This window comes from Taudactylus pleione, unplaced genomic scaffold (assembly GCF_031769625.1).
Source record: "Taudactylus pleione unplaced genomic scaffold, aTauple2 ptg000703l, whole genome shotgun sequence".
Lineage (NCBI taxonomy): Eukaryota > Metazoa > Chordata > Amphibia > Anura > Myobatrachidae > Taudactylus > Taudactylus pleione.
In genome coordinates, this window is record NW_028285105.1 from 3,388,704 (window position 1) to 3,415,844 (window position 27,141).

At 43.7% G+C, this 27,141-nt stretch overlaps 1 protein-coding gene across 1 annotated transcript in view; it reads right to left on the reverse strand.

Annotated features, from left to right (window-relative positions):
- LRIT3 (leucine rich repeat, Ig-like and transmembrane domains 3) overlaps positions 1-27,141 on the reverse strand; it is a 79,895-nt gene that overhangs the window by 23,740 nt on the left and 29,014 nt on the right. The window contains exon 4 of the mRNA XM_088456405.1: positions 21,025-21,330. Coding sequence (XP_088312531.1) covers positions 21,025-21,330 — 306 coding nt within the window. The remainder of the gene's footprint in view (positions 1-21,024; positions 21,331-27,141) is intronic.

Sequence of the window (27,141 nt, forward strand, 5' to 3'; positions counted from 1 at the left end):
AAAAATTTCTGATCTCCAGGGTGCTTGATTTTCTTCAAAGAGGTCTGGAAAAAGGGCTCCGTCTGGCCTCTTTGAAAGTACAGGTGTCTGCTCTTTCAGTCTGGTTCCAACAAAAAATTGCTCTGAGACAAGATATAAAGGCCTTTTTTCAGGGGGTGTTGAGGATTCAGTCTCCCTTCGTTCCCCCAGTTGTTCCGTGGGATTTGACAGGCTCCTCCTTTCGAGCCTTTAAATTCAATAGACATCAAGTGGCTAACAGCAAAGACAGTATTTCTTCTTGCTATAGCATCTGCACTCAGAGTGTCAGATTTAGCTGCACTTTCCTTCCGTGAGCCGTTCTTAGTGTTTCATCAAGATAGAGCAGTACTGCGTACTAGGGCGGGTTACCTTTACGAAAGTAGTGTCAAAATTTCATATTAATGAAGAAATAGTAGTTCCAGCATTTCAGGGCACTAGTCTCTCGACAGGAGAGGCTTCCCTGGATGTGGTCCGTGTATTGAAAATCTATGTGAAACGCACGAACAAATGGAGGAAGTCTGATTCAGTCTTTGTGCTTTATGGTTGTCATAAGTGTGGCTGGCCAGCCAATAAACAGACATTGGCCAGGTGGATTCGCATGGCAATTTCATTGGCTTATACACAGGCTGGCATGCGGGTGCCGGATTCAGTAACGGCACATTCGACTAGGGCGGTAGGTTCGACGTGGGCGGCCCGTCGGGGTGCTTCTACTGAGCAATTATGCAGGGCAGCCACATGGTCTTACATCCATACCTTTGTCAAATTTTATTCCTTTGATACTTTTACCTCTCAGGATGCCTCCTTCGGGCGTAGGATTCTCCTCTCTTCCGTGAGTCAGGTGCGTCCCCGCCCATAGGGTTAGTGCTTTGGGATATCCCCAACGTATTGGCTGTGGACCTCGAAGAAGAAAATAAGAGTTATGGTATGACATACCTTTGTTAACTCTTTTTCTTTGAGGTCCATGGGGTCCACAGGACACCCACCCAGACGCACTTGTAGTTCCGGGGGGGTTTTCCGGAAAATGTCTTCTCTTGTGAGTCTGGACTCATGAATATGGGTTTCTTCTTTCTTACCCTTTGTTTTGTCTCTGCCTGCTTGAGTTTGGTAATGAACTGGCTACCTGAGGCAGGGGGTGGGGTATATGAGGAGGGACCCGGTGCATCCTGGGAGCAGAGAGCTCGTTTGTATTAACTGTTTGGTGACCGGGATTCATACCCCAACATATTGGCTGTGGACCCCATGGACCTCGAAGAAAAAGAGTTAACAAAGGTATGTCATACCATAACTCTTATTTTTCAGTTTAAACTCTGTGATAGCAGCTACCAGGTTTTCATAAGTATGACAGATAGTGTAGGACCTGCAGAGAAGTAAGGTCCATGATGTGGGCTGCAGGCTTAAATGAATTGATCAATCCATGAACCAAAACCCCATTATTTATTTATTATTGTGAGTGCTTTAACAATGGTGAGTGCTGAGTTTTCTGTTTTTATTTATTTAAGCAATGTGGTCACAAGCCACTTGCACAGACGGTGCAATGGCCGCACAGATTGTGTAAAGGTTAGCATTACTGCAGTGGCGTCACAAGGTGGGTGCGGGGGGTGCGGCCCGCACCCGGGTGTCACCCGCCGAGGGGTGACACCAAGGTGCAGGCTCCCCTTCAGTGACGGGAGCCGGGTGCTGCACTATAGCATTAAGTGCAGCGCTCGGCTCCTGTCAGTGAGGGAGCCGGCACTGTCCATGCCCGCACCTCCTGCACCCCCCACGCCATTGATACATAATGTATCATACATTTTTTTTTACCGCGGCCACGGCAGGGTAAGCGCCGTGAGGCCACGCCCCTCCCGAAGGTCCAATATGTGAGGCCACGCCCCTGACACACCCCCTCCTGAAGACCACGCCCCCATTTCGGCGATTGTGACGTGCAAGGTGTCCCTCCCCGCACCGGGTGTCACCGCGGGGAGGGACGCCACTGCATTACTGCCTCACAGCACTGAGGTCGTGAGTTCCCACCATGGCACTAACTGTGCGGAGTTTGTATATTCCCCTTGTGCTTTCGTGGGTTTCCTCCTCCGGATATTCCGGTTTTCTCCCACACTTCAAAAATATACTGGTAGGTTAATTGGCTCCCAAGAAAAAATGAACCCTAGTTTGTATGTGTGTGTGTGTGTGTGTGCGTGTGTACATATGGTAGGAAATATAGATTGTAAACTCCACTGGGGCAGGGACTGATGTGAATGTCCAAATATGCTCTGTAAAGCGCTGCGGAATATGTACGCGCTATATAAATAAATAAACAAATAATATATATTTACATATATGTGTATAGATAAATATACAGGCGTGTATATATAACAAATATATATATATATTTTTTTTTTTGCCATATGCCATAATATAACAGAGTCAAATATATATATATATATATATATATTATTTATTTTTTTATTTTTTTTTGGCTTTTTTTCCGAGATTGGGGATTTGGAAACCCCCCTTTAAGTATCCTGTGTTTGCCCCTGGAACCGGCCCTGAGTACAGGCATGGCTGGAGGGGGAGGAGGGACCGATTTCGTGACCGGCCCCGGCGTTAAGTTCAAGGAGGAGTTCTCGGCCCAGGTAAGAAAATTTAAATATGGTGGCCTGGTTTGTATATTAGTCATCCACTGGCTGTAACCGTCTCCCTGACACTGACTGCTGTCACCCTCTCCCTGTCACCCACTGCTGTCACCCTCTCCCTGTCGTCATTCTCTCCCTGTCACCCATTGCTGTCACCCTCTCCCTGTTACCAACTGCTGTCGCTCTCACCCTGCTCTCACCCTCTCCCTGTCACCAATTGCTGTCACCCTCTACCTTTCGTCAATCATTGCTGTCACCCTCACCCACTGCTGTCACCCTCTCCCTGTCACCCAGTGCTATCACCCTTTCTGTGTCACTCAGTGCTATCACCCTCTCCCTGTCATCACCTCTTTCCCTGAGACCCTCTCCCTGTCATCACCCTCTCCGTCATCACCCTCTCCCTGTCACCCAGTGCTATCACCCTTTCCGTGTCACTCAGTGCTATCGCCCTCTCCCTGTCATAACCTCTTTCCCCGAGACCCTTTCCCTGTCATCACCCTCTCCGTCATCACCCTCTCTCTGTCACCCACTGATGTCACTCTCTCCCTGCTATCACCCTCTCCCTGTCCCCTATTGCTGTCACCCATTCCCTGTTGTCACCCTCTCCCTGTCGTCACCTAGTGCTGTTACCCACTACCCGTCACACAGTGCTGTCACCCTCTCCGTGAATATGTATCTTTGGGTATAATTGTATCTTAGCACCCAGGGTGGTCCTTCTGTATAAGGACTTCATACATATTCATGTGGGGACCTATGTGTGTGTTTAATTATTTTCATGTGGGGCCTGTTGTTTTGCCCGAGACTAATTACCGTCAGAAATCCCCGCTGCGCGGGGAAAGACTGTACAATTAAATAGCCTTTTTCTCGCGCCGGAAAATCGGGATTACTTAAACAGGGGACGCCAAAATCTATATACGCTTACCAAAAAAATAAGGCTCGGGCCGGCCCTGGATGTACCAATGGTTGCATACACTTCCTGGACATGACGTGCACAAGTGGGCATCTTAAAACAGGCTGGTGGGTGTCTGCATACACTATGTGATCGCTCTCTAAGAAATACTGAGCGTGGTAATGCATTGCTGTTCAATAGCACTGCCTATACAATTTGCATACACTTCGTGCGAGCGATCGCATCTAGCAAGCGAGTCTGAATCAGGCCCTCTGTTCAACTGCGATAGTATGCTAATCCATTGCGAATGCTATTCCCTCACAGAACTACATAAGGATACCCACTTTACTTTCCACACATCCATAATGTTTAGCAAGACTGTGAAACCATAGGTACAATCGAGTACCATCGCAGCCTCATGCACCTCACGCTGCGTAGGGCATCGCATTGGATAATTTATACATGCCCCTGCAACAGCTAGGAAACGCGCTGGCACGTTAGCTTTTCGCCGACCACCCCCCCCCGTCACCACCACAAACGGCACTGCCTGTCAATCACTCTGCAATGGGTCTGCGTAGTCAATCCTGATCCCAATAGCTAGTTTGTGCACGCGCACTGCGATGCATATGCATGCGCAGAACACAACTAGAAGTCCATTCCGTGCATAATCGCAGTTGCGTACTGTCGAAGCTGGATTATTGGCTGAGACAAGATCAGTTTAAAATTAAATCGCAGCATCACCATCTCGCAACTGGCCGCAAGACGCCATTTTGCGAATGGCCGCCTAAGCACCATTTTAGATAAACTCACACTTTAGTACATGTGGCGATAATACTATTAGCATCATGCGATTGCATCTGTGACCATCACCATAAATTACGGCGATTCACCAAAAGCCCATTTCATGACTTTACATAGTTTGGGTGCTCTAGATAAAGTGTATATTATTATAATTCCCCTAAAGGATATATTGCATAAGCTAAACAGAGCAAATGGCCACGTGACAACTAGCCTGTGTAGACAAGCTTCCTGAATATAACGTCTGCTCTCACTCCAGGTGGCCCTGCTCGAATACACACCTTACATTAGCAGGCTTCCTGCAATAAAATACCTTCAAAGCCAAGAGTGTTATCTTAGGTTTGGGTCTTGTAGCTGGGTAATTAGCATCTACACAAAAGTCTGGGAGAACAAAGGACTTTACTTTTGAGCCTGGGAAGGGTGGGGGCTGTTGAGAGAGAGGGGGGGCTTGTGGAACTCTAAGGCTCAGCATTCCACACTGCTAGGTGTTCACTTAGTTTAAGTGAGATCTAAGTGCACCATTTCTCATACACACATTAATACGCACAATTCCGCTGGTAACTAATCGCATATTAGCAAATGCATAAGATCCTATATGAAAACGCTGTTCATTAGCTTTATGTGCACGCATCTGCTCCAAGTTAACTAGCGTCTTTATATCAAACCCCGCATACTCACACATTACGTATCCTCATACAAGGTTCCATAAGCTTTAAGGGATAAGATTTAAGTTTGTGCATTTAGTATAAATGCTGTGAAATAAAGATTATTTGTTAACTAAGGTTTTATACATGCTAAGTAAGACGGTGTTTGAATTTTGTACTGATGCGTACTCTTTCAACAGAATTCCGGTATTATCGGTGTGGAGATCGCATCATGCATTCTCAACTTATGGACCGCAGAGACTTCAAGCAACAAAATGTATATTATGAACAAATGTTAGGATGTTGCATGGGGCGGGAAACCAGAGACCCTCAGTTGTTGGAGGCTGGGTTGTGTCTATTTGAACCAGCCTGTTAAATGCTCTGTAACAGATGCATCCCCCTTGAGGACTAATGGCATCAGCAACAAACTTCTCTATTGTGTTGTCTATTTCTGGGGGTATAAATATGGGTGCTCCAACACTGGGTCTTAGTCTTCGTGCTGAATGCTGATTGACGAAGGGTTTCTTGCTGATGCCTAACATCCGGTCCGGAAGCGCTGCGTATGTATACTGTACTTGGGTCTGTATAATTCCTTTGCGCCAAATTGTGTATGGATCAATAGCATGTAACTGACTGTACTTTTACTCGAATAATACTTTGTGCTTCAGAACGATACGTTCCAAGTCTGGAGTCTTTATTTACTGTATAAACTGCGTACGCAAATTAGCATCATCCTTAGAAGGTATAGGCAGGATATTAGAAGGTATAGGAAGGAGTGTATAGAGGTTGTAAACCAGTATCGTTAGTTGGGGGCTAGTAGTGAAGTCACTTACCTACTCACACGGTACATACGGTTATTGATATTTCAGCAAAGGGTGGAGTGGCCACATGCAGGGTTTACCTGCAACCGCTTTGTTCTGAAAGATCGCTATCCGTTTCCATGTGAGTCAAGGAAGCTGACTAGAATCCAAGGACAAGAGAGGAAAAAGTGTGTTTTCCTTTGTTGATAGAACCTAATGTTTAAAGGGGTGCCGCAGTATTGAGTACGCGGCTGAGTCGCAGTTTTACGCACAGCAAAGACGCACTTTTGTGTACGCAGCTAAAAAGTTGTCAAACGGTTGTGTGGTAGTTGCATTATTGTGTATGCAACTGCACCATAGCGTATACGTACTTCCGGTTGTGCTGCCACAGTGTTTAAACAAAGCCGTTGAGGTTTACATTTTTCAATTGTTATCAATATCTGGGTTAACGTGTATTTTTCTGCGCAGGAAAAAGTGTGTAACAGTGAGTATTTGTTGGTAGGGGTAACTTGTTCCCTACAGTTAGAGGTACCGTATGACCTTTAAGGGCTAAGTGCTAGTCGCTCGGTAAGCAGCTTACCGTTCTATACACAGTAGCAGGTGTACATGTTGTCTTTGTTGTAGAGAAGGTGTGGAAGTTGCCTATTTAAATCTTATCCAGGTGTGGAAGTTGCCTATTTAAATCTTATCCAGGTGTGGAAGTTGCCTTTCTAAATCTTATTCGGGTGTGGAAGTTGCCTTTTTCAAATCTTATCCAGGTGTGTGGGCGCTGCCGTTTAAATCGTCCACAGGTAAGTGAAAGTATCTTGATTGTCTTTCACCAGTTTAAATCTTTATTGAAAAGCATAGGAGTTGTCTCAGAATGGGAGCCATGCAAACAGTAGAGATGTTAGACAATGATGTGCTGCTAATGAAAGCGCCGATTGGATCGGCCGTCGTATTATGCATACTAAGTACGGTACTTAGGCGATAAGGTATTGTAATGTATGGTTTAAAATGACGATGAAGAATGTTAGACCATTTCCCAGAATTGGTAGTTTTGATAAAAATGTACTAGATAATGTCCGGGATCACATCAGTCTGATGCGCTCCCGAGAGAAAAAGGTCAAATATTATGAATGTTTAAAATTGTGGCAGCATGAAGGGGATGCGTGGCTTAAAAATGTGCAAGTGACGCAAACTAGCGTCGAGAACACATTGCCAGAGAATACATCCGCGTCGCTAAATTGCAATACGGACGAGCCGCAATGGAGAATATTGCTAGCAGTTCATGCTCACCTGCCCCACCTTATGTGGATGGAGGTGCAAGTACAGTTACCAAAAATGCCCATAAAAATTTAACAAACAACTTGTACCCTCTCTTAAGCAACCATAAAGAAAATGTTCATGATGTGGATGATGAGCCTATTGTAATGTCTGCCATTTCCCATGCTGTGCAAATGATAGATGCTGCATCACCACAATCACGAGTGGTGCCGCCATCTCCATCGGTAACAGCAAGGGAAGTGCTAACACCCTCTGCACCCGTAAAGGAAGTTGTTAATATCATACGTAGCAGCAACAGATTAAACCCCCAGCCAGGTAACAAGGTCAAAAGGTAGAAGCACTGCCGGCCTGCATCCCATTCGGACAATAACTGTTCCGAATGGAAATGCAGATGCGAACAGTGTAGTGCCCATGAGGAAAGTAGTAATGCATTGTCCTTGGACAAGAGCAGAACTAAATTCCATCATAAATGATTTCCCCGATCCCAAAAAGGAACTAGCCAAATGTCAAAATTTTTGAGAAATTTGGATAGTTCACATGAGCCAACTAATAAAGATTGGGGTGTGGTGTTAAGGGCCTGTCTACCACGCAATACCGACGTGACAAAATTTATCACGGATTGTGTATTGGACGGAGACATTCCCTTAACAGACCAAGTAAACCAAGGTAACATTTCCCGCATTGTAACTCAATTGGGTATATATTTTCCAGTAGTAGTTAACTGGAACAAAATTTTCACCATTAAGCAAAAGGAGAGTGAATCTGCAGAAGATTAACCGGGCTCTGCAGGCTATCGCCCAGTACACTGGGATAGAAGATATTAAAGATAGCACTCACCACAGGGGAATGATAGTCACGGTACTCATAGACGGTCTGAAAGATGATTTAAAGACTCGGGTTCAGAGCTCACAACCTGGCTGGAGGGGAGTCACAATAGATACACTCATAGAATCTGCCATAGAACATGATAAAAACATCTCAAAGAAGAGCGAGACCCAGAGCGAAAAACTAATGGCTGTCAGTATCCAAGCTCTGGAAGGAATGACGGTAACATCACAGCCAGTAGACACACCTGCACCTATACACACACATGCACCTGAACAGTTACACGTCCTCACCAATCCCACACCACAGCAAACATATCCTTACCCCACATATCATACACAACCACAGGCCTCATACTACCCACAAACTTCATACCTCCCACAATACCCTTATCCTTCATATCCTTACCCATACCCACCATCTTTCCCTCTTGCTCAACTCCCACAACAATCCTTTCATCCACCCCGTTCAAAATTATGTTTTAACTGTCACCAAGTGGGACACATAAGTAAGAACTGCAAAGTGGAGAACACCACACAGGAACTCGAGTTTCCCATGGGTTCATAGGCAACCCCAGTATCTTCTCCCAGGCCTTATATGACTGTTTACTATCTTTTCAACCTATCAATGGATCTGTTCTAATGTAAAATGTGGACGATTTATTGTTGTATTTTAGGTCATGTTTAAATGATATTAAACTGTTGTGGCCCAGGCATTATTTAGAGCAGTAGCTATTAATAACAAGATTTAATTGCAGGAACCTGTATGCAGATACTATATCCCTAGAATTATTAAAAATGATAGGGGGACTTATTTTACAGGTGACATTTCCAAGAACATGTGTAAGGTGATGGGTAACAACACTAAGATTATCCCAGACTGTATTTTCCTTTATTTGCCCCTCTTTGAGATACTGTTCAAACAGGCAGCCTCATGTGAAAATATGATAATGAGGTTACTGTGCAGGGTCTCACGAAGATGAATTAGAATAACCGAAATTGAAAGTGTTATTAACTAACATGTCTAATGCAAACTGTCATAATGTCAAACCTGGAGAATTTGTTATGATCCAAATTTTTTTTAGCTCAGGTTGTTTGACTGATCAGTGGAAAGGTCCGTATCTGACGATACCACATCCTCAAAGGGTGGCCGAGGAAGATACGTGGGTCCATTCCACTCACTATAGGGAGGTTAACCAACCGGTGGAGATACAAGGCGGAGACAAGGCCGATAACGTGGACCTGTCGATTGCGAGCTTGTGCCGGAAGGATTAAAAAGGTGACAGTGAGATATCTGAGCTAAAGAAATGTGTAGATCAGTGCTTCCAGCAATGGAGTGGTCTGCTGTGGTCATCCTAGTTCTTTTTTTTTTCCAGAGTTTTTGTCGTGATGATCTGTTTGGGGATACTCGGTGTCTGTGATGGAGGACCAATTGAGGAAATGGGAGCTGATGGCAGTGCTGATGGAGTGGAGTCAGGAGGAGTGCAATGCCAGTCAGGGGAGTGTCTGACCAATTTTAGTACTGTTATTGTGTTACCTGGGAAGAGTAGTCCCAGAAGTTATGACCCTCACACATGTTGAAATGCTTGGTATACATAAAAACATACCATCACCATATCTTCACACGCAATATGAACACAGAGGCAAAAGAAATATGATACCTGGTGACGTGCTTAAAGCCACTCAGTTAATTAGTGAGACAACTGGCTTTCAAGTTTTAGTAGCACTGGATCCCACCAGGATCGCTTGGGGAACACTAAATTTTAGATATATACAGGAACTTGCTAAATTGATAGATAATATTACCAAGCTGTACGATGACACATTCAGGTATACAGGGAGAGAATTGCAAGCATATAAGAAAGAACTGGTGTTACTGGAGGGTATTGCGTAACGTTAGCCACCCAATTTGGAGTAAAATGTTGTACCTATATCACCAATGATACCAGCGACCCTAAGGAGGTGATAGACCGAAAGATGGATTAAATTCTGCAGCTAAAATGGGAGTGGCTGAAGTAGGGGAAAAGATAGAAGGACAGGTTTCATGGCTGAACCCAGTAAAATGGTTCTCAGGTCTAGGGGAATGGGTCCAGAAAGTGATCGCCAGCATAGGCAAATTCTTGATCCTTATACTGATTGTCATCATAACAATTGGCATATGTGTCCAGTGTGTTCCTATTGTGTTGAAGTGTGGAAAATGTAAAAATAGAGTAAAACGAAAGAACAAAATTATGATGGTAGTCAGTATGAATACCGAGGTAAATACAGAACTGCATTACAACCGTGAACTAGGAAATACCATCATTTAATGTATTATATTTAGACATGCATAAAATGTATTATTGAAATGTTATTTTTAAAACACCTCAGATAATGTAAAGTCTAAATTCCCCTTCAAGACTGCTTTTATAAGACTGGTGCATCCCCACACCTTTCACATGATCTTCCAAGATCCGCGGTGTGCGTATAATAGTAGTTTTATGTCCCCACTCAGAGACACATTATTGATGGATTAAGAACCACCTTGTGCCATCCCATAATAACACTAAATAATATGTAAATGTAAGCCTAAATTAAATTCTAATAGCAGATTGTGATAGCATGTTGTTCGCTATCAAAGGGTGGACTGTCAAAGCTGGATTATTGGCTGAGACAAGATCAGTTTAAAATTGAATCGCAGCGACACCATCTTGCGACTGGCCGCAAGATGCCATTTTGCGAATGGCCGCCTAAGCGCCATTTTAGATAAACTCACACTTTAGTACATGTGGCAATAATACTATTAGCATCATGCGATTGCATCTGTGACCATTGCCATAAGTTACGGCGATTCACCAAAAGCCCATTTCATGACTTTACGTAGTTTGGGTGCTCTGGATAAAGTGTATATTATTATAATTCCCCTAAAGGATATATTGCATTAGCTAAACAGAGCAAATGGCCACGTGACAACTAGCCTGTGTAGACAAGCTTCCTGAATATAACGTCTGCTCTCACTCCAGGTGGCTCTGCTCAAATACACACCTTACATTAGCAGGCTTCCTGCAATAAAATACCTTCAAAGCCAAGAGTGTTATCTTAGGTTTGGGTCTTGTAGCTGGGCTAATTTGCATTCACACAAGAGTCTGGGAGAACAAAGGACTTTACTTTTGAGCCTGGAAAGGGTGGGGGCTGCTGAGAGAGGGGGGCGTGTGGAACTCTAAGGCTCAGCATTCCACACTGCTTGGTGTTCACTTAGTAAGTGAGATTTAAGTGCACCATTTCTCATACACACATTAATACGCACAATTGCGCTGGTAACTAATCGCATATTAGCGAATGCATAAGATCCTATATGAAAACGCTGTTCATTAGCTTTATGTGCACGTATCTGCTCCAAGTTAACTAGCGTCTTTATATCAAACCCTGCATACTCACACATTACATATCCACATACAAGGTTCCATAAGCTTTAAGGGATAAGATTTAAGTTTGTGCATTTAGTATAAATGCTGTGAAATAAAGATTATTTGGTAACTAAGGTTTTATACATGCCTAGTAAGCCGTGTTTGGTTTTGTACTGATGCGTACTCTTTCAACAGAATTCCGGTATTATCGGTGTGGAGATCGCATCATGCATTCTCAACTTATGGACCGCAGAGACTTCAAGAAACAAAATGAATATTATGCACAACTGTTAGGATGTTGCATGGGGCGGGAAACCAGAGACCCTCAGTTGTTGGAGGCTGGGTTGTGTCTATTTGAACCAGCCTGTTAAATGCTCTGTAACAGATGCATCCCCCTTGAGGACTAATGGCATCAGCAACAAACTTCTCTATTGTGTTGTCTATTTCTGGGGGGTATAAATATGTGTGCTCCAACACTGGGTTTTTAGTCTTCGTGCTGAATGCTGATTGACGAAGGGTTTCTTGTTGATGCCTAACATCCGGTCTGGAAGTGCTGCGTATGTATACTGTACTTGGGTCTGTATAATTCCTTTGCGCTGAATTGTGTATGGATCAATAGCATGTAACTGACTGTACTTTTACTCGAATAATACTTTGTGCTTCGGAACCACACATTCCAAGTCTGGAGTCTTTATTTACTGTATAAACTGCGTACGCAAATTAGCGTCATCCTTAGAAGGTATAGGCAGGATATTAGAAGGTATAGGAAGGAGTGTATAGAGGTTCTAATCCAGTATCATTAGTACGGTAGTGAATCAGGCCCACTGCCACTTATGCTGGGTATATACTGGCAGATATATTGGCAACTCAATTATTAGGCCAATATATTGTGTGCCCGTCGGCCAGTGTGTACCAGCGATATGTCTGTGAACATCGTCGTTCACAGACATATTGTGTAGGCTGTGCTGCACAGCTGATGGCAGATACTGTATATTTGTACATCGTGCTGTGTGTATGAGCGATCAGCAGACCGCCCATACACTTGCAGCGGAAGCCGCGCCCCCTGGCCAGCGGTACCCAAGGCCAGATGACAGATGATGGTTGTTCAGTGTGTATGAATAATCATCATCTGCACATACTGTATATCTTTTAGGTGCGTACCCAGCTTTAGATCTCAAAGCAAAGGCACACTGACACCTACAATGGATACCAGAAAAATTTCAGAATGGCACTTGAGGTCTTAAAACAATGACACACTTATACTGGGCAATGGCATACACAATTGTCCCAGCAACATGAAAGAATGGACTCCATGGGATTGATTCAGCAGTGCACACAAGTGCACTGCTCAACGCAGATTCCCGATTATCGGGAATCTGCAAGTGCGCTGGACCCATTCTGCGAGTGTTATTGACAGGCAGAGGCATTTAATGGGTGGTGCGAGGGTGAACATGCAGTCGGGGCAAATATGCAGTCTTCTAGGCACGCAAGCCAGCCAGTCTGAGTAAGCTAAGGCTTACTCAGCTGTCCGGCTGCTCGGCGCCATCCAGCATCGCGACCATTGCCCGATGGACGTGATGGTGATCCCAGCCTGCGACGTCGCTGCTCTGGGATCGGAAATGCAGCATGGGATGTCATACACAATCTGCTGTATTGGCATTATTGCAAGGATCGCAATTGCAAAGCTGCCTGCGATCCTTGCTGAATCAGGCCTCATGTTTTTGACAAATAAGAAGAAAATTGTTTCGTGTAATCGTGCAATCGCTCAGTAATCGGCCGCAAATCTTGCACAAATCGTGCATCCTAATATCGGAAAACGACCAGCGATGCGCACTCCCGCTGGTCGTTTCCGACATCAATCATCGCCTGAACATGCAGACCAATCTGCCGATAACGACAGATTGGCCATGTACAGGGAATGATTGACATGCCTAAACTAGGGGAACGATGGTACGATTACGATGTCGTAATCGTACCGTCTTTCCCTGATCTACTAGTGGATGGGCACCTTTAGTCACTAATATAATGCTTGAATAAACCATGAAGCATGTTTCATTATTAGCTTGGTCATTTTTTTTGTAGTTTTTGCTCTCAGAATCCCCTACAGTAAAAGAAAAAACACCCAAAACTAAAAATGAAAGCATATCTACCTTTACCAGATCAGCTAGGGTCCACATTGGCTTAAGGATCCCATTCAACATTCCACTCTATGCTTACTGATCAGCCTGTTTGAAACCGGCTATTTGAGTGCCAGAATCACTCACTCAAAAACTTCCCAATCACGTCAATGGGGAGTCCACAGGAAAAGAATATTAATGCCTGATTGTTGGACCTCGGAAAGCCAGCAAATAGTGACTACAAAACATGTATGCTATAATTTTAAGTCCTTCAATTTCACTCAAATACATTTTTGGATGGAGTTATCCTTTAATGAGAAATCTTGCACATTTTATGTAAAAAAATAGCTCCATACACCTCAAAAAATCCAGGAGCAAATGCAATATTTGCAAGGAGGGTTTCCATATATGTGTGTGAGGTAGGGGTGGTGTCAAAATAAGAAGAGAATTACAATTACATTAAAGGAGGTCACATTTTTGTTTTAATTGATATTTTATTCTAAATTCAGTCTAGATTGTAGAGAGCTCCTTGAGAAGCTTGGCATAATCCTGTATATTTCTTTGCTTTGTGCACACAACTTTCTACAAAGTGTGATATACTAGTGTAGAGTAAATGTTTACTTTCCTAACTTGTTCCTCTTTCAGATTTGGGGCATACTCGTCATTGTGGCAATATGGGAAAAAAAATGTATGCACGTACAGTATATACTTGTGCTATTAGGTTTATTTCATCTATATGTTTATATACTGTAAATATTAATAAAATCATAGCAGGATACTGAAATCTAAAGTCTTTGCAAATGTATTTTATTAATTAGACAAATTACCACCCCACCCGCGGCATTCACCACGAGTCGCGACCACAGCACTCGGTGCTTCACCATCCTGCACCAACAGCAAGCCGCATGGCTTTAATATAACCCCAAGTCCGGGTGTAGCTGCATCACTGGTCCAGACACCACCAGTCTGGACCCAGCACCACAAACGCAACAAGAGACACTGCACCTGCGATCACCTCCACACCAGGAACTGCCGCAAGCAGCTCATTTAAGAGCACCAACCCACTACGTGCAGCAACCACAAGCTCAAGACAACTGGCATCCAACCAACTTGAATGAGACTTGCTCACAGCCACCTTCTACACCCCTATCGCAACGCCACACCAGAGGCACCCTACCGGTAGGTAAGTTGCAAACGTGCGGGACGCCACCTTTCTATCCACACCCCCAGAGACTTTCACCACCCAACTGCCGGGCTCCTAAGACTGTCGACCAAAAGGTCTACCCACCTTCCCCCCGTGCACATCCACCCTCCTCCACCAACACCAACACCCCCCCCGGGTCATATTCCCAAGCAGCGTTGTGCCTACTTAATAAAATATTTGACCCTGCACCTTATCTTCAGTCTCTCATTTACGCACATATATTACACTGAACAACCACCACCTCCCTACCCCGCACAACCAGAGAGCGCACCTTACCCATCCTTTTATCAGTTCTTCTCTAAGGTAGGGATTGGTACTCCCACCTTAGGTGCAGCACTCTCCCTCCCCCTTACCGCCCTTCACATCCCCCACATCTCAAATACACACCTATACACACACATTCCCCTACCCCTTCCACACAACCCCCCCATTCACCTCTATTCACTAACGTCCACCCACCCTACCCCCATTCCCTCCCACACCCCCCCTATATCCCCACTCCTTCAGTTATACCACATGAGCGCGGATCAAAAACAATTAACTTTAACCATTTGCATATTTTTGTAGAGCAGCTGCATAGGGCATAGCGGGACCAACAGTAGGTGACATGCCGACACCAGAATCCCGACAGCCAGGATGCCAAATGTAAATATAGCAGTGCTAGAAGGAACTTAGCCGCTGGGTGGGGGAAGGTTAGGTTTTGCCATCATTAGTTAGGGTTAGGCTAGAGGAGGAGGAGGTTAGGGTTAGGTATCCCCACTGGGGGGGGATAGGTTTAGGCACCAAGGGGGGAGGGTTAGGTTTAGGAACAACGGGGAGAGTTAGGATGGGGTGGGGGGAGGGTTAGTGTTAGGATGTAGAAACAGAGGGTTAGGGGTAGAAGGAGGGAGGTTACTACACTTACCCGACCCTTGTCGGGATCCTGAGCATCGCTGTCAGTATATTGACAGCAGGCATCTCGACGGCCGGGATTCAAATCCATTCCCGGCATCGCATCTGCGTGGCAATATCATACAACTCTGAATCAGGCCCAATGAACCTAGATAAGATATATGTATTGTGATAGAAGCACTGGAGAAGTCTGGGATGGCATAAATGTGTGTTCCAGATTCCTTTCATATGTGTTTTAAAAAACCCCAGGAAAAGTCTGTTATACCAAACAGACCAGAAGTGTCGGCTTTTGGTAAAAGCTGGATAATGGGTCTTGGGGGTGTGGATGTGAGAAGAGAGGGAGGGCTCCATCCACAGGCCACTCCAAGTGTTGGGCCTTTCAGTCTGAGAGCAGGCTGATTAGTAGTTGTTTTTTTTTCTATTAGTAGTAGTGGAACCTGGAAGTGGCTCATATAAGCTGTGTTAGGTTTTGGTTCAGGGTCTCACATACCCTGGGGAGAATAGACACTGAGGTTTGTTCAGAGACACTGTGATATTTGAAAGCGCTGTGTTTGTGTTTATGGTAAGGCAGTAGGCCCTGCCACTTGTAGAGAGGGAATAACCAGTCTAGTTAGTGCCCAGACGGGCTAGGATTTATTTTTATGTTTTGTTTATTTTATTACTTATATTGCACAATAAAAACTGGTTCCGACCACCTTGCACGAAAACCCTGGACTGGTGTGCTGTTTCCTGGCTGCTGTGTGTATAAGGAGGTGTCCACCGCTGGGAGTTCCAAACAGAAATGCCTCCACGCTCGCAAATGCATGACCTCGTCCATCTTACCACAAAATGGCTGCAGCCAGAGACTCTAACAGGACCACAGATCACGGAAAGGGTCATTATGGATCGATATCTGCAATCTCTACCTGCAAGTGGGTGAGCCATGCAGACCCTAAAACAGCAGACCAATTGGTTGAACTCGTGGAGAGGTATGTGGTGGCTGAGGAACTGTTAAGTGTGCCCCACCAAGTCCTGATTCCGCAACGGCGATCTCCCGATCACTGGTAAGACTGTTCCAGGGGAGAAGGGTGCTGGGCGGAGGAATGTACTTAAGACTGTGGGTTTGGAACCTGGAGATAGGCCAGCCAGGCCAGGAAGGTTCCTATCCCATAATAGACTTGATAATAGTATGATTCAATGTTTCTGATGTGGTTGTTTGGGCCATATTGCTGCTAATTGTTCACTTAACTCTGAGCCTATGCAATGTGATACTGCTTATGTCAGTCACAGAGTGTCTTTCTTTGCACAGCCAGCCTGTACTGCTAACCAACAGGCTAAGACAGATAAGCAAATGTGTGTAGTTACTGTAGAAGGAAACAGAGTAGAGGCTCTGTTAGATTCTGGTAGCCTGGTTACACTTGTGAAAGCTGAACAGGTGAACCCCTTGAAGCGTAAGGGTAAAACTGGGGTGTGACCTGCATACATGGGGATACTCGCTATTATGTTACTGCAGAGAAGGAACATAGAAACACAATGTGGTTCCGCGATAGTTCTGTGGGTTTGGTGCATGGCTTGATGTATGATGCAATATTGGGGAGAGACTTTGCTCACTTCTGGAAGTTGTGGGAAAGCCGATTTGTTATAGAAGTAAATAACCCCGACCCATTTGAGAAGGTTGCTGATGCAGTAGCAGAGGAAGTTTCTTCAGAGTCTGAGATGTTCTCCTTTTCTAGCCTGATTGGCGAACCAGAGAATGCTGAGAATGATGGTGGCTCACCAAGTGATCTGCCTCCTATTGAGATGGGAAGTGTTATTGAGCCAGTTGATCGTCTGCCTGATCTTGAAGTCAGAAAAGAGATCTTTGCCATGGAGCAGTTAAAAGACCCTACTCTGGTAAAAGCCAGGGAAAATGTAAAAGTGATTGATGGTAAATCCCTAGACCCTGATAGTCCATTGTCATATCCTCACATGGCAGTACGCCAGGATTTTTTGTATCAGGTGACTAAGAAAAGGGAAGATGTTGTGGAACAATTAATAGTTCCAAAGGCATATAGAAGAATCGTGTTAGACCTGGCTCATGGTCACATAACTGCAGGTCACATAGGGGTAGACAAAACCACTGAGCTAATTTTACAGAGGTTTTTCTGGCCTTGGGTCCATAAAGAAGTTTTTTTGACTATTGTGCATCCTGCCCTGAATGTCAACATCATGCTCCAACACCTCATTTTAAAAGTCCACTTGTCCCATTATTGAGGTTCCATTAGAAAGAATAGCTATGGATTTGGTTGGACCATTAATGAAGTCTCCCCGGGGCCATCAATATATTCTGGTGATAATGGATTATGCTACCAGGTACCTGGAAGCGATACCATTGCGCAATACGTCAACAAAGACCATTGCTAGAGAATTAGTCCATGTCTTTAGCAGGTTGGGAATACCTAAGAAAATCCTGACTGACCAAGGTACCCCATTTATGTCCAAAATCATGAAAAAGTTATGTCGCCTGTTTAAAATTGATCAGTTAAGAACTTCTGTGTATCACCCCCAAACCGATGGGTTAGTGGAGAAAACTTTAAAACACATGCTAAGAAAAGTAGTGGACAAAGATGGTAGAGATTGGGATTACTTATTGCCTTATTTGTTGTTGGCCATAAGAGAGGTTCCTCAATCTTCCATCGGGTTTTCACCTTTCGATTTGTTGTACGGGAGACACCCAAAGGGATTACTAGACATTGCCAAAGAGATATGGGAGGGGCAGTCGAGTCCGTATAAAACTGTTATTGAGCATGTTTCCCAAATGCAGGAATGAATTGCTGCTGTGGTGCCGATAGTGAGAGAGCACTTGGAACAGGCCCAACAGGCACAGCAGAGGGTGTACAACCGCAATGCTCAGTTACGCATCTTTGCTCCTGGGACAGAGTGTTGGTGTTGGTTTCCACAGTAGAAAATAAACTTTTGGCTAAGTGGCAAGTACCCTTTGAAATTCTAGAAAAAGTGGGGGAGGTTAATTATAAAGTTTACCAGCCTGGAAAAAGTTTGCCAGAACAGATATACCATGTAATCTTATAAAACCTTGGAAGGATAGAGCAGCTCTGTCAGCCATCCCAGGGCCCTCCAGTAAACCCAGGGCCCTTGGTTCCCGAAGTGACAGTAGCTAAAACCCTGTCGGCAGTTCAACAGCAGGAAGTTAAGGAATTTCTTATCAGAAATAGGGTTTGTTTTCAGATATACCAGGCAAAACCAGTCATTAAACATGACATAATCACTGACCCAGGGGTTAAGATTAACCTAAAGCCCTATAGGCTACCAGAAGCCCAAAGAGAATCAGTATCTAAAGAAATTAAAAATGTTATAATTGGGTGTAGTTGAAGAATCGCATAGTGAGTGGTCAAGCCCCATTGTGCTTAATCCAAAGGGAGTGTGCGTTTCTGCAACGATTTCCAAAAATTGAACAGTGTGTCAAAATTCGATGCCTACCCAATGCCTAGGGTGGTTGAACTAATTGAAAGACTAGGAACAGCCAGGTATTTAACCACTCTAGATTTAACCAAAGGGTATTGGCAAGTGCCGTTAACTGAGAATGCCAAAGAAAACACCGTTTTTTCTGCACCAGAATTGTTGTTCCAATACAATATGTTGCCCTTTGGGTTACATGGGGCACCGGCTAGCTTTCAAAGGATGATGGACAGAATTCTAAGGCCCCATAGACAGTATGCTGCTGCTTATCTAGATGATGTGGTCATTCATAGTCCTGATTGGCAGTCTCACTTGCCCTGAGTACAAGCAGTGTTGGACTCCATCTATAAGGCAGGTTTGATAGCCAACCCAAAAAGTGTTGTCTGGTGATGGAAGAAGTAAAATATCTTGGGTACACCATTGGCAGAGGTTTGATATAGCCGCAGCTCAATAAGATTGAGTCAATCCAAAACTGGCCACGACCCCTGAATAAAAAGCTGGGGAGAGCCTTCATAGGGATCACTGTGTATTATAGGAGGTTTATACCCAATTTTACCACCATTGCAGTCCCACTGACTGACCTTACCAAAGACAAACAGTAAGTCATGGTTAAATTGAGTCCTGAAGCAGAGAAGGCTTTTCAGGAGTTAAAAATTGCATTGTGTACCCAACCAGTTCTGCTGAACCCTGATTTTGACAGAGAGTTTGTTGTGCAAACTGATGCATCAGATGTAGGCATAGGAGCGATCCTGTCCCAGGGTAAAGAAGGTGAAGAACACCCTATTTTTTACTTAAGCAGGAATTGAATGTGCATGAGAGAAACTATGCTACGGTCGAGAAAGAAGCATTGGCCATAAAGTGGGCATTAGAAACTCTCAGGTACTACTTGATGGGAAGGAAATTCAGGCTGATCTCTGATCATGCCCTTTTGAAATGGATGTCAGGGAACAAAGAGAGCAATGGGAGAATAACAAGGTGGTTCTTGGCATTGCAAAACTTTGTTTTAAGTCGAACACAGGCCAGGAAGCCAGCTGGCCAATGCAGATGCTTTGTTGCGCGTTTATTGTTTGGGGGTTGCAGTTGTTCCGCCCCACAGGTCGAAACAAAGGGGGAGGATATGTGATAGAAGCACTGGAGAAGTCTGGGATGGCATATATGTGTGTCCCAGATTCCTTTCATATGTGTTTTAAAAAAAAAACAGAAAAAGTCTGTTATGCCTAACAGACAAGAAGTGTCGGCTTTTGGTAAAAGCTGGATAATGGGTCCTGGGGGTGTGGATGTGAGAAGAGAGGGAGGGCTCCATCCACAGGCCATTCCAGGAGTTGGGCCTTTCCGTCTGAGAGCAGGCTGATTAGTAGTTGCACCTGGAAGTGGCTCATATAAGCTGTGTTATGTTTTGGTTCAGGGTTTCACATACCCTGGGGAGAATAGACACTGAGGTTTGTTCAGAGACACTGTGATATTTGAAAGTGCTGTGTTTGTGTTTATGGTAAGGCAGTATGCCCTGCCACTTTTAGAGAGGGAATAACCTGTCTAGTCAGTGCCCAGATGGGCTAGGATTTCTTTTTATGTTTTGTTTATTTTATTATTTATATTGCACAATGAAAACTGGTTCCGACCAGCTTGCACAAAAACCCTGGACTGGTGTGCTGTTTCCTGCTGCTGTGTGTATAAGGAGGTGTCCATCTACCCCAGGAAAGGGACCCCCTTCCCCGATCATATCACAGTATGATCTATCTATCTATCCATCCACCAATAAATGATATTCTGGGGAAACAAATACATACTCATCAACCACAGTCCCCTGCTTATATTCTAAATTTGCTTCCACACACAAAACCAATGTGTCAGTTTTGTCAGAAACCAATTGACCTACCAGTGACTTTGAATTGAGGGAGGAAACTAGAAGACACAGAGGAAACCCACGCAGATAATGCACTTGTATCAACTGAATCCATGATGTCATCAGTACTATCCACTGTACCACCATGCTAGGAAGATTTGTTAGAATAGAATTTTGTACAGTTAGTCAATATCATCCTAGACATTCAAGGTTGCTCTTTATGCTCTATTTTGACTTTGTACATTAAACAAGTTTTTGTTTCCTTAGTGATTATAGAAAAATATAATAAAGTGTTACCTGTATAATTAGCAGCTGTGTTGTTAATCCTGCTCCATAATAACTGTGGTGTGGGATAACCAGTAGCGTCACATCGCAATAGAACATTACTACCCAATGGAGATGTAATTTTGGTGGCTGATGTCATCACAAAAGGTTTGAGACATTGCTCTAGTTCAGCTTTTAGGAATAAAATGCCAGCTAGAGACTCTGGTCCACTGCAGACCACCAGAGAGTCCAGGAATATCACATGAGGATCCACTATCTTTGAAAGTTCAATCAACTTTGAAATACGGCAATCACAAAACCAAGGGTTATCTTGAAGACCTTGCATGAGAGAAAATGTAAGTATACAAATTATTAGATTTTGTTTGGAATTAGAAATTACTTCATTACATTCAAATGTTTAAATTGTCATTCTATTTTATATAGGCAATACAATATTTAGCATGATAGTAAATACTTGCCTTATTTAATACAGTAGCACAGTTATGTACAGTTTACATGGTCATTTTATAGTTTACATTGCAATGTATTTTACCACTAGATGTCACTGGTTTTCTATTTACTATCACGAAGTCTCATTCCATATTAATGAATTATAATATTTAAAGTAGTGTTGTCCTTTTTAAAAAAAAAATATTTTATTGGTAGACTGCATGGCATAGTAAATGCGCATATCACATAATACAATCATTTGTGTATAGAAATTTATAACCAATACAATATTAATGCGACTTGCGCACCATACATAATATAATACAATAAACAGTAACATAAAGGAAGTGAAAGAACTGCACGCTGTTCAACCAAACATCTGAACTATAAGATCATACATTCTAAAAAGGTGGGCTTCCTCTGGAAATAACCTCTAAATTGTACCAGGATGTCCATATCACTGCACGTCGGAATTTGTCTCTAATATTGGAAGGTAGAATATAAATATATGGTAGCCATATATCAAAAAAAATATGTGCCCTTTTTTTCTTATTAATTGACATTTCTAACCAATCCATATGAAATAAGTATGAAATGCATGGCATAAGTAAAGATAATGTTATTGGTTCTGAGGCTCCCCATTGGGATAAAATATTTTTTTCCCAGCAGAAGCAATATTAGCTACTAAAATACACTGCCCCAGCGGGGGTTTGGTTTGGTTAGTAGGTAACTACTCGTATATGTCCCACAGTGCCCATTCAGGAGAAACAACAATCGATATACCCAAAACATCTCTAATATATTCGTGAATTATGGACCAACATTTTTTTAACCTCTGTACAGTTCCACATACAATGATAAAGGTCCGCTTCAGGGGCATGACACTTAAAACAGTTAGAATCAGCGGAAGCTCCCATCAAGAAACGTAACTTAGGTGTGTAATACGCGCGATGTAAAAGTTTGTAGTGCATTTCTGTGTAGGAGGCAGAAACCAAGATCTTGTTAAGATGAGTAAAAGCAGTGAGAATGGTTTTAAGTGTAGTATTGGAAAAATCATTTGTCCACTTAACAATACCTGATTGTACCTTTTCTAGGTCTATAGAGCATTTGATATGTGAGTACAATAAAGAAGTAGAGCCGCCTCCTCTGAGGCTGCGACGCAGCGCACCATCCAGCACATGTTTTATCATTCTCCATCAACTTGGAAAATATACTAGTCACATAGCTCCGAATTTGATAATATACAAATAATGGAATGATTATCTGCGGAAATATTTCCTTTAAACGTTCATAGGGAAGAATTTCAAGCTTTTGGTCATTCAATACTTGATAAATCAGTTTGGGACCTCTCAGACCCCAAGAACGTACTGAGGTTGTATGAAAAATAGAGAATCTTTGGGGCCCTGTGTTGTAACATATTGGAAGAAAAAGAGTGTTGTGTGCCGATACACCCATTTTGTATCTGGCTAGATGCCAAGCTGTAGTGTAGTCGTTAATAATAGATTGTTAGCAGTTGAGGATGGAAAAGTTGTTGGTCTCATGTGCAGGAGACTAGGGAGTGGGATGTCGGGACAAAAGGCTTGTTCTAATTCAGTATTGACAAATTCATCTGAATCCCGCAACCAATCAACAGCATAACGATAATTTGCGGCCAAAACATAGCTTTTAATACAAGGAAGATTAATTCCCCCCAAAGCTGTGGACCGGCTAAGCTTAAATAATGATTTTCTAGGCTTTTTATCCGCTCAGATGAATCTGCCAATAGCTTTAGCCAATAATTTCAGATCTGAGGGGGTCATTCAGACCCGCTCGCGAGGGAAGTTCGCTCGCAAGCGGGTCGATGTTTGGCGAATGCGCATGCACACGATGGATGGAGCTCCGTGTTGCGCATGCGCGAGACCCGGCGAGCGACGAGAAATACGTTGCTCGGGGTCTGGCACCAAAGGGGGCGTGCTGTCGATGGTGACTGACAGCACGCCCCCTTTGGTGGGCGTGCCGGGGGCGTGGCGGCCAGACAGAGGCGTTCCCATGGGAACGCCTACCGTCTGAGTCCAGCCCCACTGACATCAGTAATGATGTCAGTGGGAGTGACTTTGGCTCTGACAGAGCCAAAATCACTCGTGGGCTTGCGGCAGCGACACCCTACCGCAGGGTCTCGTCGCAAGCCCGATGGTCGCGATGGTCTTTGACCATCACGACCATCATCATGGATTCTCGCATAAGCTGTGGGTGGTAACCCACAGCTATGCGAGCGTCCATGAGGACGCTCCAAAACCAGGTAGGAGGGCCCTGATTCAGAGCGAGCGCTCTGGTCAGAGCGTTCAGCTCTGAATCAGGCCCTGAGTCTTTTAACAATAAAGGTAACATTGAATTGGGTATAGCCGCCTGGGAAAAGAAATAATTTGTATTAAATTACATCTTCCTATGTAAGTTAATGGCAAATGTCTCCAAGCTTGAAAATCATTTATTGTGCGAGAAATAATATCAGGAAAATTAGCCGCGTAAAGGTCTGAGGGATTAACAGGTATATGTAATCCTAAATAGGTCAGTGAAGTATCCATCCATCTAAAGGGGAAGGCGTTATTAAAGTAATGTTGTTTAATAATTAATATGCTGCACCATCAAATACTTTGCAATTAGATTTGCGTAAAAAAGATTAAAATATATTGTGTTACTGATTTGTAAGGTGCAAACAGTCGGCCTGATTCAGAGCCGCTCGTAAGCGGCCGCTCGTTTGTTCCGAGCAATGTTCGCACATCAGCGCATGCGTATGGGTCGTAATATGTCATTGCGGTCGGAAATCGAGTGCTTGCAAAATAGCAAGTGCCTGCTAATTTGAGTGACAGGATGAGACGTTTGTGGGTGGTAACAGGGGAAGGTGCTTGAAAACGGGGAGTGGAGATCCGAACGTAGGCGTGCCAAATGGTCAAAACGGGCGTTTTAAGGGTGTGCATAATTAACAAAGCAGCGTCATCGGCCACGTCACTTGGTTGTCTCTTAGCCTGAACTGTTCGCATTATTGCGGTAGGAAAATCCAACCACAAGCACTGCGAGCAGTTCAGACGCCTTTCAATGTACTCGATTAATCTAATAAATAGCGGAGATGACGTATGATGCGAGCGGCTAGGGGGCGTCTTTACAAAATAGCGAGCACAAGTTGCGTTCACTCGCTCAGACATAGAGGCGTCAACAGACCGCAAAGAGCGAGCGCTCAATTTAAATAGCCGGCCCCTTTTTCTGAACGAGCGAGCGAAAATAGTGTCCGGCTCTGAATCAGGCCCAGTGTCCCACATACTGCAACCAAACATTGGCTGGCATGATGGTAGATTTGTGTTAGTATGGATATGTTTTGCCCCGACTCCCTGAAGAGTCTAGCAATCTCCCCGATTGCACCTTACCCTCATTATGAAGCTGTTATATCATTTCCTTTCATTGGTTATAACTTAAGGCACAATGGCTACATGTATTTTCTGAAAAGTATCAGTGTGTTTTCATCAACAAGTAGATCTTACTAACTGCTATAGGGATCATTTACATTTGGACTTAAATCAATTTTATGACACGCCTCTCAGATGTAACAGTACACACCCATTTGACCGCCGCGCTCATAGGTGTTGCTTTCACAATCTCCCTGAAATGCTCTTTTAAAATTAGGCAAGTATGAGCTAGCCACACTCTCTCGAAAATCAAGCATTCGGAAACCCCTCTCTAGAAATCCTATGCTTACCCCTGTGTGAAATGATTGCTTTGGAACAAGTCATTAAAAAAAAAAAGGATGGAACATTAAAATCCATGGTGAAGTAATGACTGTCTGCCTTAAACATATGACTGAGATTAAATGATTTCTGGAGTACAAGGCTACTAATTAGAAAATCCCTGGTAATCCTGCCTCTCCTAACACAGCTAACTCTGCAACACTGGAGTACAGAATGCTTATTCATTAGGCACCTGTCACATGGCTCCATCAATTCATAAATGAAAATGTTATTGATGGCCAATTATTTATAAAGTTATACTGTACACATCAAATTGATTCAAAAACAGTTTGACAATTTATGATTTTTATATATTATAATTACACATGGAAGGGTGATCATATACTCAGCACCTCTTTTCTTCATTACTAAACAGCATGCCATTTAAACTACTACAGGCAATTCTAATATTTTTGGTGTTAAATAACATTTATATAGTTAATAGTGTTCTTGTTTTGCACCATTACAAACATTTTATAATCAATGTAAGTTTTTTTTTTTGTTTTAATCCTTGTGCAATTTATCAGAATCATGAAATCCGGAGAAAATCTCTGCATTGAATTACGCACTAATCCTATGGGAAACCCCATGTTGACTTCAGTAATCCCTTACAACATGTGTCTCATAATATAACAGCCAGAATGAGTAATTGATATTGTGATGAGATTATCTTGTTATAGTAGTTGTATTATTGTATATCACTAGCGCACATGAGGGGTGGGGGTTCTGAGAACCCAGAAACCTCCCCTGATGGACCCGCGAACTGCTTTATTATGCCAAAGTCTTCAAACATCAATATAGGATTTGGTGACACGTTGCTGGTGTTCAAGACCATGCCACTCATATCAACAGCCAGGCTACAGAATAAAACCGAAATGTCTTCATATTGTGATTCCAGAATGATTGTGTAACTGGATGCCATAGATCTATACACAGGCCGGCTGCACTCTCCTTTAGTGTCAGACTTGTATTTGTTTGTGAACCCGGGGTCTGATATTCGTCTGTGTTGGTGTCTGGAGGTGTGTAAAGAAAGCTGGCAGGCCTAAGGAGACCTCCTGGCATGGTAACAAATAACATTTCCCTGACCGGGAATCGAACCTGGGTCTCGGCGGAGAGATGCTGGATCATACCCACTAGACCACCAGGGACGTCGGAGTTGGAGACAAGTTGGTATGTGCAATCAATGGAGAGTGTGGCAGTAGATTGACCAGGCTGATACTGGATTAATACTGTAGAAATATAATAAAAACACTCTTCTTACGGTAACCGGAACGCTGGAGTGGTAGATCTTGGCAACGTATTCACCAGGCTGAAACTGGGTTGTCACTGTAGTCCAGGATCCAGGAGCACTCAGATAGTAGCAGGACCAGATGCGGACAAAACACCGGAATGGGTAGTAGATGATGATGATACCAGGAACTGCATCAAATGGAGCAGGAACCAGGAACACTCACCATGTAGTGAGAATGGTATACACAGGCGAGTTGTAGGTTGGGATAACAGGAACAGGTAGGTATTATCTGTGCAACTATTGGTATAGCTGCCTCAGGCACAGACAGAACTGGATTCAGACCGGACACCGAAATGGATAGTGGATGATGATACCAGGGACGGCATCAATGGTGCAGGAACCAGGAATGCTCACCTTGCAATGAGAATGGTATACACAGGCGAATAGCAGGTTCGGATACCAGGAACAGGTTGAGATTCTCTGTGCAGCTGGTGGGATAGCTGCTTCAGATGTAGATCACATGCAGGAATCCGTATAGCAAGAGAAAGCAAAACTGCACAGCAGGATACAGGTAAGCAACAGGAGCTCAGTATAGCTCACTCAGTAGGAACTGAGGTTAGACATTGTACTGGCAATTAGGTAGAGTTATCAGCTGGGATATATACCCTTGGGATAGGCTGAGCAGAGACAGGTGGTACGGTGAGGCTCAGGCTA